This window comes from Rhipicephalus microplus, chromosome X (assembly GCF_043290135.1).
Source record: "Rhipicephalus microplus isolate Deutch F79 chromosome X, USDA_Rmic, whole genome shotgun sequence".
Lineage (NCBI taxonomy): Eukaryota > Metazoa > Arthropoda > Arachnida > Ixodida > Ixodidae > Rhipicephalus > Rhipicephalus microplus.
Window position 1 is genome coordinate 232233060 of NC_134710.1, and position 17528 is coordinate 232250587.

The 17528-nt window shown below is 45.2% G+C and overlaps 1 protein-coding gene across 6 annotated transcripts in view; it reads right to left on the minus strand.

Annotated features, from left to right (window-relative positions):
* Positions 1-17528, minus strand: part of LOC119187884 (GTPase-activating Rap/Ran-GAP domain-like protein 3) — a 458831-nt gene that overhangs the window by 88611 nt on the left and 352692 nt on the right. For all 6 annotated transcript variants that reach the window (XM_075878790.1, XM_075878791.1, XM_075878787.1 and 3 more), the window contains exon 3: positions 3618-3698. In XM_075878790.1, coding sequence (XP_075734905.1) covers positions 3618-3698 — 81 coding nt within the window. The remainder of the gene's footprint in view (positions 1-3617; positions 3699-17528) is intronic.

A 17528-nucleotide genomic window follows, 5' to 3' on the forward strand; every position in this document is an offset into this window, starting at 1 on the left:
AAGGAAATGACGGTGCACTTGTATTTAAAATGAATGTCAAGGTTTCTTAGCCGAACATGCAAATAGGCACATACATTATAAACGTACTTATCTATTTTTAGGTCACCCTGCTAAGGTCCTGTCAATATATTGAGGAAGATGTCGCAAATTACCCGTACTTGCGGCCACCCGACCTTGCTTTCTCGAAATCGACTGTTAAACTGTGCACGTGCTTTAACGAGTGGTTCAATGGATAGTGATGGTTATAAATCTGCATTATTGCTTCGTAGTCTTGTACGTGCCTTTAAACGATATGTGTTTAAAAGACTTACTACGAACTGAATGAATTTTTTTCTGTAAAAGCTGTTCGTACTCGGCCGGCCGCACATGCGGAAGGCAAACGTAGAAGAACGCTTTAAGTTCATGACATCTTATTGTTGTAAAAAAAAGTTTGATACCATAAAATAAGGTGTTCTATACGCAAAACTAAAACTAACTCTATTATTAGTGCAAGTAAACCAAATAAATGGGATAGCTGCACTTTCCGCAGACGACACAAATACTTTGGGAAAAGTTTCGCGCATAGCTGGGTGGATGTGTCATCGCACGCGTCGGGCTTAACACCGAGGGTGCGACTCCGAACACAGCAGCTACATTTCGATGAGTGCGAAGGAAAACGCTCCTATACTATAATTTAGGCGCCAGCTAAGGAGCCCCGCGTGCATAAAATTTATGGTGCACGCCACACTCTGGCACGCTCTTCAGTAAAACCACGGTTTTGGCACGTACCAGCCAGGAACGTTTAGTTTCCCATACAAAGTTACGGCTGTAGATGTAACTACTTTAGTTTCCCTCATAATGACACACCTTACGCCATCCCTTTCCTTTGCCTTCCGCTCCTGAGAGGCGAAAAACGCGAAGCAAGCTTCCTCATGCATGGGCAAAGAACACCGTACATGTGACAGAGCTTCTTAGGCTGCCCATCAATTAGAATCCAGGAGACCCTACTTCATATATCAACCGTCTCCGTCGCCTATCTTGTCGGGGACTGCACTATCGATATTGCATGTTGGGAACGACTGGCCAGATTAAGTGCGTCATGTCATTTACCAACTCGAACAGGGAGTGTGAAAGCGTATTATTTGACATAGCTAACGACTTCAGTGTTCTGTCGACCACGCGAATACATTGATCAATAATTATGTTGAAAGCGCCTAATCAAAATTTACTTGTAAGTGTTCATACGTGCAACCTGTATGATTTAATGTGAATAAATATCAATTCAGAGCGTACGCTTCATGTGGTTATTTTTAGCTTTACTTATTATCATGATCGTACAATCAAATCTTGTAGGCTTCTTTCGTTCTAAATTGTTTTGCAGCAGAACTGCGCAGTTACCCCCGAAAAGGGTTCTTCGCTCCTCCTAAAGACAGAATGAGCGCAAAAGATTGCACACGGCTCGGCAAGAGGGGGCACTTTCCTCCTTGTAGAGTAGAGCACCCGTTTTTTTTAGAATAACTACAGGAATGTTCGCGCCATGTGCAAACGAACCAATCGGTGCCTACACAAGCGTGTTTCCTTTCAGATAGTGCCGTAGCGTGGTGTGGTGTAGTGGTTAGTGTACGCGCGTGCTGACTGAGTGGTCGGGAGTTCGAATTCCCTATGGTTGCTGCCGATTTTCCGTAATTTATTTCGGAATGCAATGCTTGCCCATCAATTAAACATCAAATTAAATGCCAGCGTGCACTTTGAAATGCTGGTTAAGCCAACGAAAACCTGACTTTTCTTTTGCTATAACTATTGCTCCTTTGAGGAGTAACCGCGAGAGCGTGGTTACTCTTTCACAGTTACTCCCAAGATGGTGCAATGAATGTGGCAACTTAGTTACTCTTATAAAGGAAAAACCTCGATGCCCCTTTTTCCTTCTTTGCTTCTTGGAGTGTATAAAGCTTTGTGACACGATAAAAAAGTCACAGCTTTGCGCCGCTATGGCGCATCAATGAACGCGACGGCAACAAATTGAAAGATCACACGCACAATGAAAAGCAGATCCAAACTTGCTCCGCGTTTCTCACGCACAAATTACGCACGAAACGTACTCACAGGTGCGGATGCACGCGAATAAGTATCTCATTTGTTACTTCGCTGTGTCTGAAAAGCGCACTTTTCGCAAACGGTGACTGCAATGGTTGCTGTGACCTTTGCACGCCCAGTAACTACAGCATATTAATTAGAGGTAAAGCCCGAGGCCAGCCACGACGTACGATCCTTCCCTCCTCGCTGCCACAAGATAAGGGCACGCGAGGGAGCGTTGCTCCCCTTTTCTAAACCGGGCAAAGTACGCGTAGGGGATTAGAGCGGGCGCCGACGCGCTATGTGGCGACGCGTGATCATTGCGCCATCTTGCTGGTAACGCTGAAAACACAATTCGCCCCGAGATGCTCGTGAACCGCGGTAAGTGGTAGGTATAAATAGCTTGCCATTTGAACGGCGAAGAACACGCTTTGGGGTGGCTCAGTGGTTAAGGCCGTGTTTTCACGACGCAGAGGTCACACGTTTCATTCCGCGCCGGAGTGTTTTCTGGGTTCTTTTTTTTCTTGCATTTTCATATATATAGATAAGTATACATATACGGTGAATGACGGCGACGCCGACGCCGGCGGCAAAATCCAGCTGAGAGTGTTCATATATTTGCTATCGCGATAAAAAAGAAAGAAATAAACAACTGAAAAAACACATCATTGGGGCTGCGGCTTCAAGAAAGTAAAGGCGTGAAATTTTATTTATACAACTATGCGTATACCGTTGAGCGATCAATTACGGCAGTGAAAAAAGAAACCATGAGTGCTACGTGTACGTTGTAATACGACACCAAAAATTATTCGATTGAGTTGGATAAAAATAGGAGCCTCAGAAACGCATGCAAGGGATGTTAAGAGAGGGAGAGGACATTGAAGAAAATGCAGGAATTTTAATCGATTCACGCCCAATTAGCTACCCTGAACTGAGGAAAGAGGAAGGATCAGTTGAAAAATGACAAGATGCTTACGAAATTTGAGCGTGGGACAAAGGCAGAGCATTTTAATAAATTTTGTGCACTGTGGAATTCCGCGGTCTTCAATAACTAGTGGAAAAGCTGATAGAAAGGAATTCACACAAGTCATACGATTTCGACCCCGACTGCTGTAGGGATCTGCATAAAGAAAATATCTTTCCACAATAAACGGCATACACAATGCTACAGCAGTAAGCCAGCTCTGAACGCTTCCGAATACGCACGTTTTACACTTGCAATCCCTAACGCAGAAAGAAATACTCACTGATACGGCATATAGTTCAGATTTTGGAGGCACGGTGGTTACACAGACCCAACATAGAAAAAGGAAGAGATAAAAAGGACTGCACTCTGTGTACATCGCTATTTTCTGTTTAGTTTCGTGTGAGCGCTCGCGCTCCAAAATCGGAAAACAAGGTATCATTGCGATGACGGCAAAAAAGAAGTTCTTCACACTTAATTTGTATCGCCTAAACTTTGCTCGAAATGGGAGCTGAAAGTTAGAGAATAATGACTTGTTGTAAAATACGTGACATCATGCACATTCTTCATGAATTAAAAAAAAAGGGGCGTCCATACGCACCTCCTCCTTGTCTGACCGCTCACCAGTCTCGACTCGAAAACGGCGAACGATGTTTTCCGAGTCGCCGTCACATGATGCCAACTGAAACAAAAAGAAGAAAATAAAATGCTAGAAACAAGAGTTGGTGTTTGTGCATATATTGCGCACACACTCTTGTGTAAATTTAACAGCTCGTTTTTTTATTAGACATGATAATGATGAGAACCACTGAGAATTTATTTTTGGGAACTATGGGTCACAGGACTCTCATTTGAGAGTGTAAAGATAGGCTAAGAGAGTTCAAGTGTTTCTTCAGTAAGAGCAAGACTGAAAGTTGGGCTAGTTGGTGATACATTATGGGCAGAAACAGCGCACAAACTCACGGTACGAAGAGAAGAGACGCAAACAAGGGTCATATACTTGGAAGTCAGGATTCACAAAAAAGAGACAAATGAATTTTCATCTCAAATTTAGCGTGATGATGTAATTTTTATTGCTGAACGCTCATTGCTTTCTGAAATTCACGCTACTCCAATATATTGCTTGTAGATATTATACGAAGACAATTCCCAGTGTAACTTTCCTAAACAGGGAGAATACTTGAGCGAATCGGCAATTGATCGCAAAGAAAGCAAATGTGTGGAAGACTGTCACAGTGGCATGTGCCATTTTGTTTGGGTGTCACCCCATTCTCCGTGCAACAGTTACTTTATCAGTTGGCGAATATGGCAGTATCAGTTCCTCCCATCAATACTAATACGACGGTGACATGATGGTGAGAGGAAAGTGAATTCTTGTGGCACATGAGAGACTTGCACAGCCGAGTTGATCAGATGTACTAAGCTTCGTAGGTTTTGCTGCTGCTATGTGTATTGCTTCCACGCAATCAAATCTGGCCTTGTCATTGTCCTTGGGAACTCTTTCAAAATTATACATAATTCTTATATTATAAATTCAACTGTTAAAGGAAACAGAACGATCACAAGAAACAATAGCCTTCCACTACGGCGTCTCTCATAATAACATGGTGGTTTTAGGACGTTAAACCCCACATATCTATCTAACAAGAGACAATAAAATAGACATAAAATAGACAAAGTTAGGCTGACTAAAAGCTCGGCTTACTGGGGAAGACTTTATTTTTAAACTCGCTAAGAGAAACAATTATGGTAGAAGCAAAAATTTCTGGCATCTTAATCTTTTTTTACTCACGCAGAAGCCTAGCCTAATTCAGAGTCTGAGGAGGACACCCTACGAGGAGGCACATTGACGTGCCTGAGTACACCCTCATGTTTTAAGCACCTAAGTGAAAAGAAAAGAATGAAGCAATTATTCCGAAATCTGTCAGATAACTCTGGTTAGCACAACAGTGCAAAGACGCCTTTATTTATTGGCTTCAACAAAAAAAAAGAAACATGGTGACTCCTTTATTTTTTGTCGTTTCATTAAGCGATGACAAATAGAGCATTTCGTCATCAGTTTTTCTGTCTTTTTTGTCCGAGCACATTCAAATTCAGGGAAACGAAACGTGGAATTGCGCAAGCTCACTCGATATACATTTCTGTTTTCGCAGGACAAGTTACGAGCAACGTAGGTACAAGAGGGGAAAAAAAAAAGAAGACGGTGTGAAAAAGCAGACATGAAAGCTCTCGTTAGGGAAAGTTGGGCACAGACAGATAAAGGAAAACTTTCTTCAAACAAACCATTCCCACTTCCCACCTTTGCGACTACGCTGCAAAGCGATGTTCTATAAGAGTGATAGCAGAGAATGAAGCGGAAAGGAAACTAAAATACACCTGCGACGAACGACTTCTGTTTCGATCGTTGTAAAACGAGAATGAACCGCATACAGCCGCGCCTCTTTGTGATCTTGAGAAAAAAAAAACGCCGATGGCGGCCGACAGAAAAACAGAAAGCAGCGTCGACAAGACAGGTGAAAGGATGCCTCTAGAATCTTCCACACGTATTCAAACTGTCTGGCGCGACGGAGGAGCTATTCATTTGTTCGTCCTATGTCGGCAAGACAGAGGCGCTCTATACACCACCCTCGAAGGAAGACGACGAGAGCGCGCCACTGGGATATCGAGCCACGAGCAAAGCGCCCAGTCATGATTTCTCCCGGGACTGCTGACAACTAAGCGCGAGAGAAGAGGGGCTGCTCGCACGTGGTGGCCGAAGTCGATAGAGGTGAATTCACGGGTGCTCATAGCCGCATTCGCTGCCTAACTCGAACCGACAAAAGCGAAAGAAGACTGGCGTTCGGGGAGAATGGACCGAAGATATGATGGCTACAACCGAGCGGTGGGAGAAGAGGCGCGCTTCACCGAGCCTCAGGACGCCGATAAGCAGCGACGACTGAAGAAAGCGCTCCACGCGGTAAAAAGCAAGAAACGGGGCAGGTGAATGTGGGGAAGAGGTCCTGTAGCGCGCGATTTTCGGCTGAACTGTGGCTCAAGCAAAAGCGCATAACCAAAAATAAAGAAGCCATTTCGACCAGATAAAAGCGGCCATTTCTCCTAGTCGGGCCTTTACCATGCGCCGTCGAAATGCGTCGATTCCCGCTCGCTCCATTCGTTCGCCGATGAATTCCTTTTATGTTTCGAGATGCTGACACCTGCCACTAGATAGGCCAGCCGGCGAGCAGGTCTGCATCGGCTCCTCAAGAGCATTGCAATGCACTAAAAGAGCACTATTTTAGGCAATGCCTCAGGTCGCGAAGCTGTGGTGGCGGCGCGGTGTGGCGGGGCAGGTTGGCCTTGGCTGTTGACAGCTATTGCCAAGTGGCCTGCTCGCGATGGCGCAATTTTTTTGTCCATCTCTCAGCTCTATTTGCGCTTGCGGGATCTTGAGAGCAGTAGATATTTCCCACAGAGAGACCGCAATATCTAGAATGCCTTTCCGCAGAATCCACGAAAAAAGAGAATGACAGCTGTTTGCTTATCAGTAAAACACGTAAAACTAAAACTTGTTAATTTCAATGCCATGGTGGTTAGAATAATTTGGCATTATTCCCAAGCCATTCAATAACGCAGTCACATACAAGTGTTGAAAACATTCGAAAAGTTGGCATAAAACCGAACTATTTCTTGATTTTGTCTACGGTGCCTATTTATGCATTATACCAACTCTCCAATAGCTTACACACCTTGTCAGCTGACGCAATCAAATATTTCACCCTCCTTTTTAGGCGTATGCACCTTGGGGCATTTTTCATTATTATCGTGTACATATGTGTTAAGTGAGACGATTGGGAGATGTGTTATTATTTGTCCAAGTTTTCTGTGTTAATGGTACCTCTAGCATAAAAGACATCACACTTGATTATCAAGAAGGGTTATAGATTTATTTCTATGCAAAGAATGCCTAATTATCGATTAAAGTCTTCACCATGCCTGAACATTCTTGATCGCCCATGGTCTAGACATTGACCTTCGCATAGGGTACTCTTGGAGGTTAGTTTTTTTTTGTATTTGCTTAGCCCAAATATGAAGCTTTTATGTCTGTGTTATGCAAACAAATATTTAGAATAATACTACAATAACTGAGCTAGTATAAGTAGATAAGCTTACATGCTTCACAAATTTTCACCTATGGCCAAGCTTTCGTACTTATCAAAAACGCAATCTGTCAAGCAGTGGCTGACTCCAGAATAAAAACGTTGGCTCTTATATTTGGTAGAAACTATAGGACCACTTATGATGTGTTGGCCATCGCCGTCGATGTCACTGCCATGTTCCGTATAAAGTTCATATAGATTTTATGTTCCACTTGCCAATAAAAGTGTACGAACGCTGGTGACGAACTCGGCTCAAGTAGAGATGAAACCAGCCGGCCAACTCCGTCGCAATGTAGGTGCACACAATAACACCAATCCACGTGCGAGACTTGCCGTCGCTAGCTTTTCAAGCAGCGAGGAAACGCCCCTCCCACATTTCTAAAGCAATATGAAAAGACGCCAGGGGAGGGGCGTGGGGGATGGGCTGCGTCGCTCATGCAGCAGATCCAGTATTTGATGATAAGGACATGGTAGCGAGCGCTGGAGCGCGGCATTCTCAGCAGATATAACGAAACAGCTCGTATACTCTTATGAGCTCTGCTCTCACCACTTCGCCTGAGACGACAGACTGCAAAAAAAAAAAAATAACTGATTCTCTCCATGGAGAACCCGTATTTCCTTAAACTAGTGTTTTGTGTAGTTCTTTTTTCGTTCATTCACTGTTTATTTAGACAAAAAAAATTTTGCTTAGGTTGAAGAGACTAAATGCAGATTACCTCTGCCTGACTGAGGTCTCTCCATCCATACATTTGCTCAGCTGATGTGAAACAAATATACAAATTTCATTCTTATTTTGAATTAGGGGACACACAAATCAAATTAAGAAAGTATAACGCATGTCCAAACATACGTTATAAAATAACGCATTACACTCATCACCAATTTGTAGTAGTAAGATAAAAATATACGAAAAAAATGAAACCAGCAATACAGTTACTCGAGATCGGATCCGGGAGTGCTAGGTGCTACTTTTACTTTGTATACCATTTAATTCTCTTTTTTTTTGGTTATCACAGTCGTTGCTTCGCTTTTGCCGCAAAGTTTCTTTTTCTCATAGCGAATGTAGGGATTGAAGTTATACCTTGCTTCCACGCTGATACTCGTGCGCGTTTCTAGGCGAGTATCACAGCCACGCTTTACACGGCTGTTGACGCAGTGATACGAACGTCATATGCCAAAACACTTTATTTTTCGACAAATACTTTATATGTCGAATGCACGATAGTAGAGAAGGAAAGCTAGCTCTGTAATGAAAAGCACAATGTTCTACCGCTGTACATTTGCCTACATAAAACACTTTACAGAATAGGGGTGGGAGAGGAAAGGGGGCACTGTTAAATGCTTGCATAGAAAGAATGAAGGCTTTTGCTTCTATATTGCAAAAACCACTGATTCAGAAACACCATCAGCAGTTAATTTGTTGAAACTATGGGATCGAAGAACTGTTTATTTGATAATTTTGCGCAATGGCACTTTTAGCTATGTACACCTGTGATTCGACGTAGAGGTGCAAAGAAAAAATAATTACGCCGACCAACATCTAAAACATCTAAAATCTAAAACATGGTGATATCGCGTCAAGTTTGAAATTTCTAGACGCGTATCAGTGTTTTGAAACTTGTTTACAGAGAGTCTGTTCCAAATTTAGGTCTCTGTATACGAACGCCCAAGGCGCGTCTGCTGCATCGGCTTCATCTGGCCCACGTGGACTAATCAGAAATGTATCGCTCAGCTTTGACAAGTGCGACTTTTCAGCGACAGGCACACCGCCTGTCTTTGTCTCTCTCTCTCTCTCCTCTCTCTCTCTCACACACACACACAAACACACACACACGAATACACAAATTCAAGCATGCATGCATGCGGCGAAACAAATAAGCAGCTCTGAGGGCCCGGCTTCTTCTCCGTTATTCTTAAAGGAAACGGCCGGTAGAAAATGAAGTGAGTGTAAGGAGAAGAGCTTGACAACAGTAGCATTGTTGCATCTGTTTGTCTTGCAAAATTCCGCCTGACGCGGTGCTCGTTCGCATGTTTGCAGGTGCTTGCGGGGCCTGCTTTTGCACCAGCAAAGGCACGCGGCTGGTATGAGACCCCCTTCGCCCGAGGCGAAATGCTTCTTTCCGTGTGTGTTGTTATATCAACATGCAACCGTTTTCAAAATTCTCCGTACACTCAATACTACACAAGATACTAATAACATTTTATTTTTCAAGCTTTTATCCGAGGCTCGTCGCTCACAACCGGAACGAATTGGATACTCGGGACTGAGGAATAAAGATAAGATCCAAAATACGCCAGCCGAAATGCCGCCTCCCGAGCGAAGTCACTCCGCAGCTCTAGTTCAAGTATTGAATCGTTCATTTATTTTTACTGTTTACGTTATTCTTTCTCTGCCTTCTGTGTGCTGCTGCTCGAGTAACGCTCAGTTTGTTGGGATCCTTCGCTAGAGGTGCCAGTCTTGCTCACACGGCAGCAAGGAGCAACAAAAACATCCTGCTTAAGGGTTCTTAGTTGGGCTACTTTGTTTGTTGTTCATCACGGTGGTCCTGTGTCAGCGCTTCGTCCGGCCTGTATCTCTTGTGCACCCTTGTTCTGTCTTGTCCTGTCTTGTATTTGTCTCTGTCCTCTTTCCGACCCCTAGTATCCCATCCCTAGCTGTTTTCAGTAGCGAACCGGTTACTAGTTCCAATTCCTTCCTTTCTCGTTTTCGCCTATATTCTTTTTCTCGACTGCGCTGTTTCACTGCAATACGTCGGTAAATTTTCGCGCACGAGAGATTCTACTCGTTCTATGCGGTTTTACTCTTTCATAAACAAAGACTTTTTCTGGATGAGTTACGTAGTGGTCTCAATAGTAAAGCGAGACAGGCCCAACCCAATGATGTTTAAACGCATTCGCGGTGTTCGCCAACGTAATTGATACAGTACTAAAAAAACAAAAAAAAACTTGGCAGATCCCACGTACAGTGGGAATTGATGATATGCGAAGCACGAATGAGGAAGGTTGACATGTCACTTTAAAACCAGCACAACGTTACGAGGCGCACGTAAATGCATGACTTCCTTGTCATGATTATCATGTTTGGACGTGTCATTTACCTTCGTCGTCTATTCACGTCACGTGATACCAAACTTGGTATATGTGAAGCTAGCAAACGGCCGGGAGCGTTCCGTGAGCATAGCATGTAGTCATGGTTTACATAATATGCATGTCATGATTATCATGTTTGGACGTGTTTTACTTTAATCATCTGTTCGCGTAAAGTAATACCAAACTTATTATATGTGAAGCTAGGGAAAGGGCCACGAGCGCATCATGAGCGAGACATGCAGTCATGCTCTTACGTGACACGCCTTCGTTATTCATTCATGCCCCGTAATGACAAATTTGGTATATGTGAAGCTAGCGAATTGACCACGAGCGCATCATGAGCATGGCATGTAGTCATGTTCTTACATGACATGCACCTCATAATTATCATGCTTGAACGGGTCATATACCTTCATATACCGGAAACCAACAAAGTTTAATGATCAACATTTCTCACGTGCTTACTTTATGGGGAAAATTACTCGGAGTATTCACAGTTTACCGACGATGCCCTCCGGAGCTTCACCCCACTCATCACCATTCACCCCGTGAATATGCTGAATTTTGTTTTGTGTTTTAGTGCTTCACGTCATCACAACTAGCCAGACTGCTGCGTGAAGTTGCCAGAATTAGTACTGCAGTTTGACGTCAAGTTAGTGCTGATGTTGGTATAGGTGCGCCGCGAGAAAATAATCTTTAATGTCAAATAAAATATCAGCATTTGCTGAACGTCTCACTTGCTCGGAAGCTGCCTCTGTGTACAGGAGATACGTACGGCAGAGTAAACTCGCCTCCGAAAAAAGGTGTCAGCACCCCTTTAATGAACATCGTGTGGTCGAAATTTCAACGGCATCTTTCATAATCACAGCGTTATTTCGGGACGTGAAACCTCATCAAATATTCTTATGTTATTAGTGGAAGGAAGAAAGGAATAAGGCCAAAAGAAATAAGACAAGAGAAATAATGAGAGCGAGAGAAAGGAGGAAAAAAGAGGATAGGAACGTTACTTAAAATCACGTGACTTGTGACGTTACGTTAAAGCACGTAACACTAGTGACCCGAAATGCTCCCTCCAAACCCATGTCTTTCTGGCGAGTGAGGGACGCGGGAATAGCAGGGCTGCTTCTTCCTAGAGCTTCGCTGTTGCTTCTATCTTTGCAGCGCTATAGTATAAGTTAGTGTCGCTGCTGCCTTAGTATTCGCACCACTAAGTGCCCAATATTTTCTTCTTTTAGTAAAAAAAAAGAAGAACGAACATTCACGTTTGGGTTTTTTGAATAAGCAAACAAGGCGAAAAGTATGCCCAATAAAAATAAAATAAATGCTTGCGATAATGGTGTATAACTACTTAGTTGATCATGTTTCACGTTCTCCTTATACACCTTTGTGGCATGTACATCACACGCTCGTTGCCTAGTAACACAATGATTCCTTGATTCCGACACACTATTTTAAGTTTTGTAGAAATCCGACAGCCAACCAAAATCATTATGTCACGTTGAGTAGCACATTGCGAGGAGATTACGCTAACGCAAACAAGAATCTTTGTTTACAATGCAATACTTGAGTATATGTGGTGAGCGCGTACCAGTTATGTTCTTCTTTATTGTTCCTTGCTCTATTTTTTTCTCCCTTACGCCGTGCAGGCTAGGAACCTTCTTAACTTCCCTGCCTTTCTTGCTCTTCACAACACGAACAGTGCAACGGGAGATTGCGGGTTAATTTGGAAGACTTTTGCGTTATTGAGCGTGTATACCCAATGAACCGTATGCTTAAAACTTTTTACAATGCTTTATCATAGAAATTCATGTGGAATCGAAGTGGTGACCAGTTACTGAACTATCACCCCGGTTCTGAATGAGATGCAATGCACAAGTTTCAGACAAATACACGAAGAACTGTATGAAGTTTGCCGATTTCTGACCTATGAAAGCACGGCGTGAGCCTTAAAAAACTCAAAGACTCTCACACAGCCAGTGACGATGTGACGGATGTCACCGCCAGCGTCATGCGGGACCGTTCACGTTCGGCGAGGTCAAGGGCTTGCAGGCACGCCATGCGTAGCCACGCCATTTCAAATGAGCAATAATCGGACACAAGCTCCATTTGTCCCGGGTGAATCGCTGGGGCGACCCGGGCGCGTCCGTAACGGCCGCTGCAGGCGAATAGCGAACACGAAAGCGGATCGACTGCGGCCGTAATGACTACCGCCGCAACAGACGTGGCCGGAAAGAGCGTGGTGCAGACGTTTTGCGGTCCATTGTTCAGCCAGAACAATTGATCGTTCATGGTCGGAGCGCCTCTGGCATCGTGGCGCCTTCTCAAAGCTCACCTCACAACTCCGTTGACCTAGCGGCGATTAGGGAGCGCTTCATGACGCCAAGAGGGGCCCCAAAGCCAATCTAGGTCGCGTTTCTTTAGCAGAGACCTGCTTGTTCTTCTCCCGCATGCAATTTTTCTGCTCCATCCTCCCCCTTTCTCTCTTTTACAACGCTCAGCTATTCCGTGCGGTCATTGTGTAAAGTACCGGGGCAACGCATGTCAAGGGCCTGTGTCAAGTGCGCTCAGTTGCTGCGGGCTTGGTTAACGGAGCCGCCGTCGGCGATGTTTTGGACACGCTGGCCACGCAATCACTGGACTACACTGTTGCGGACATCATGACTACACGTACATAGTTAAAGGTGCTGGGAACACGTCGGCTCGTTATGCGGCGCACCTTAGCAATCTCGGATGATGTACGCGTTTCTGCACTTGCATGGCATCGCGGAAAGGCCACAAGCACCCGGTCCGACAGGGTTTTGCAATAAACAAACTTGCCGTGCTGTATCTTGTCAACATTTAACGTAAAGCGGGGACATTGTTAGAGCTCTAGTCAGCATAGCCGCACTTAATACAGGGCTCCAGGTTAACATAAAAGTGCCATACCTTTGTTGGGTCGTTGTTTTCTTGGACTTCCTTTTTTGATACCTCTCAACCGAGCAAGAAAGTATTGAACTTTTTAAACAACGTGAATTGCAGTGATAAGCGTTCCTCGATGAGGTTATATTTTTTAAATGAGTCAATACAGTGCGTGCAACAATACATAGATCGCAACGCACAAAAAAGAAAACAAAACAAACGATGATTAAGTAGAGATTGCAATGTCCAAGTAATCATCCTCCTCGTACAAAGGGCCAGTGAGACGTAGATTGAGTCTATAGGCGCATCATCACTCCGATTTAACGCTCACAAACCTAATGATTTCGCTGTCTGTTCCAAATTCATGGGTGGTGAAAACCAAAAATTTCAGCAGCAGGCCGACCATTATTCTAAGGAGAGATTAATGAATACGCACCATGCAGTTCTGAATGAAGACAAAACTTGCCGCATCCTCGCTACAGCCTATTTCAAGCAAAGTTAAGCCTCGTTACAGCGAGCTTCAAGTCAAGTTCAACCAACCTCGCTACAGCCAAGTATTGAGCAAAGAAAATTAATAAGCAAATACAAGACCATTGAGACTCGTTGTGCATCGAGCTTTGAGCAGATTAGTGGAAGCTTTGAGCCATTTTTAGAAAAACTGAAAATTCTTTTTTTTTACCTTGTCATCATGAGAATACCTGTATAACTATTTGGTTTTTTATTCGATGATCTCTTTGTGAAGTTTCGCCTATATGCCTTTCTCGTTAGTTTCCCCAGGTGGTCTAAATTCCCGGAGCCCTCCACTACGACGTCTCATATAATGATATGGTGATTTTGGGATTTTAAACTCCACATATCAATCAATCAATCATTTCTCGTAAGTTTAATGCGTGAAATCACCCGAAAATCACGGCCCTCTCTAAAATGTACTATGTTCGTTGGGACGCTACAAAGCGAACATTGAAGCCACATGGAAGAACTGTCTGCGTGCGCCTGCGCCATTGCACGCTTCATGGCCTGCTAAATTTCTTCGCTTCGCTGACGGCCATGTGTGCGCGCTTCCGGCATACAACGACGCCGAATTTGCGCAGCAAATGTTTGCTCTCCAGTGGGCGAAATGGTAACCCACGTATCTTATGGGTGCCGGACGTGATTGTCAAAAAGAACAAAAAGCTTTGGTCAAGCCCCTCGCATTCAATATCATTATCATATCTGAAGAACCACAGAAGCCCGACAGTGTGGAAACGCGGACTGCGACAACGGGTTTCGCAATCGCCATTGTGTTAAAATAATGGCCACTTGTAAATATATTCAGCTTTGAATTCTTGGCGTTTAAAAGCATAATCTGATTGAGATAACTTCCCAGGGGTGAACACATCTGCTATGTCGGGAGTTTCGGCACTTGTAGACACAGAAAAGTAGCAGTGTGCTGTGCAAGCACCTTGTGTAATGAATTACAAAGACGAACCCATCCAGATATAAAATGTCTGCTAGAATATAGAGGAATATCAAGGTTCCTCCCTTACACGCAGATATGCAGAAGACGGCTGATAATCGAAGAACACTGGGTAGGTGGATTGTAGCAGGTGAATAGATGACCCCTGCATCTTTCCATGCCCGAAATACGGGCTGCCCGAAGGGTAAGCGCAAGGACTGGTTTACTCCCTATGCTGTACTGATTGTCACGTTTTGTACGTGGGAAAAGCGAAGCACTTCTTCGACAGCCTGCGGCAACATAAAACCGACGTCTGCATGTTCGAGTGACAAAGGAGTGCCCTGGCGGGGTGAACGACCACCCCATCAAATCGGCCAAGTTTGGCAGTGTAGACTTAGAGCAAAATTTATAAGCGGTCTTTTGTAGAATCCTAGCCTATCGACGAGACAGCCGATAACTTGACCGGTCTACAGTTGCAGTGCAATACCGATGGAGCCTGCCTAAACGAAATTCTGCACATCATAGACAACAGGCGAGGCCCCTTTGAAGAGAATGCAAGTGAGGCGCGAAACGTCGCGTTTTTCTTGTGATAAAAAGAAGCTCTTGCATTTTTTTTCTCGTCAACTTGATTCAATCAGTTCTTTGCTACCCTCTGTTGCTACTAAAGCAAATTGATACCACTTTCACACGAACACTACGGCTAACAGCATTTACAGCAGTTACGGCAGACATAACCACTGTTAGTCTCCAAACCGCGGTTATCGCAAAGCAGAGACTTCGGCAGAAGTTGCTGTTTTTTTTTGGGCGGGGGGGGGGGGGCATCCTTTTGAGCTGAAGTTGGTGCCAGGCACACTGGTATACCATGGCGAAAAAAAAATACAGAGGAGGGTGGGGGGGGGGGGGGGCATGAGCCTAATGTCTCACCCAATGGCTACGCTACTGCCGCAAACAGGTAATTGCACCACAGATCGCCCCAAATCCGATCAATGATATTGTTACGGGAAAGATTTATTCACCGAGAGCTGGTCTTGCTAACGGCTTAGAGAGCGCACAGTCAAGCAGGCCAACGGGAGAAGCTTCAGAGTCCAACCCACTACAACCTTGTTGCCGTCTTCGTCATTTGGGTGCCAATTCAGCTGTGTCGGTGCGACAGTTCCATACACGTATCATCACCCCGGCCCGTAAGGCACCGTCTCGGTGCATGTTAAATGAGCGAGTCGGCGTTGTAGGGCTTGAGACGAGAAACATGGACCACTTCCGTTCTGGGAGCAGCAGCTGATGAGTTTGTGGTAGCGACAATCTCGTAGGTCACAGGTTTGACCTGACGAATGACTCGGTAGGGCCCAGCGTATCGCGATAGGAGTTTCTCGCAGAGGCCAACACGTCGAGATGGGAGCCACAGGAGAACAAGAGATCCCGCAGAAAAAACGGCATCTCTATGTCGACGGTCATAAAGAGACTTCTGTGCTGTCTGCGACGACGATAACCGAGCACGCGCTACCGCACGTGCCGTGAGGGCACGGGTGATTGCATCCTGAGCGTACGAGGTGGAGGATGGGTGGTCTGATGAAAGCAGTGTGTCGAAGGGCAGTAAGGGATGACGTCCGTAGAGTAGATAAAAAGGGGAGTAGCCCGCTGTTTCATGACGCGACGAGTTATAGGCGAAGGTTACGAAGGGAAGAGCTATGTCCCAATCAGTGTGGTCGGTAGATACGTACATGGAAAGCATGTCCGTCAATGTGCGGTTTAGTCGCTCCGTAAGGCCGTTAGTCTGAGGGTGGTAAGATGTGGTGAAGTTGTGACGGGTAGCACAAGATCGGAGTAGATCATCAACCACACGAGATAGAAAGTAGCGACCACGGTCTGTGAGCAGGTGAGTCGGAGCGCCGTGCTGGAGAATAATGTCGTACAGCAGGAAGTCGGCAACGTCGGTTGCGCAGCTGGTTGGTAGCGCTCGAGTGATTGCATACCGAGTGGCATAGTCTGTGGCCACTGCAATCCATTTATTTCCAGTTGTAGAAGTAGGAAAAGGGCCTAGCAAGTTCAACCCCACTCGATAAAATGGCTCGGCTGGAACTTCAATAGGTTGAAGTAGACCGGCAGGGGGAGTCGTAGGCTTCTTTCGGCGCTGGCAGAGGTCACAAGATGTGACGTAACGGCGAACAGAGCGGTACAGACCCTTCCAGAATACTCGTCGTCGAATGCGGTCGTAAGTTCTAGAGACTCCTAGATGTCCAGAAGTTGGAGCGTCGTGGAATTGTCGCAGAACATCCTTTCGCAGGTGATGCGGTACGACGAGTAAAAGTTCGGCGCCGTCGGGGTGTAAGTTGCGGCGGTACAAAACGTTGTCTTGAAGCAGGTATCTGCTAAAAGAAGGGTCAGCATAACGCGATTGAACGCGGTCAATGATGGTGAGCAGCGATGGATCTTGGCGCTGTTCGTCAGCCACGTTCAGAAAGTCAGTGATGGCTAAAACGCAGGCATCGGATTCCAAATCAGTGGAGCTAGGTGGATCGACAGGGTGCCGGGATAAGCAGTCAGCATCGCTGTGCAGCTTTCCATATTTTTAAACAACCGAGAACGTGTACTCCTGTAATCGAAGTGCCCATCGGCCGAGTCTTCCTGTAGGGTCCTTAAGCGTCGATAGCCAGCAAAGCGCATGATGGTCCGTGATGACTGCGAACGGACGTCCGTATAAGTACGGACGGAATTTCGCAATAGCCCAAACGAGGGCTAAGCATTCCCGCTCAGTGATGGAATAATTTTGTTCCGCTTGCGACAAAAGACGGCTAGCGTAGGCTATCACACGGTTGGTGCCATTCTGTATCTGAGCGAGTATAGCACCAATGCCATGGCCGCTTGCATCGGTGCGAAGCTCTGTTCGAGCCGCTGGATCAAAATGAGCCAACACAGGTGGTGATGTGAGGGCGGTAATTAGCGACGCGAAGGAATG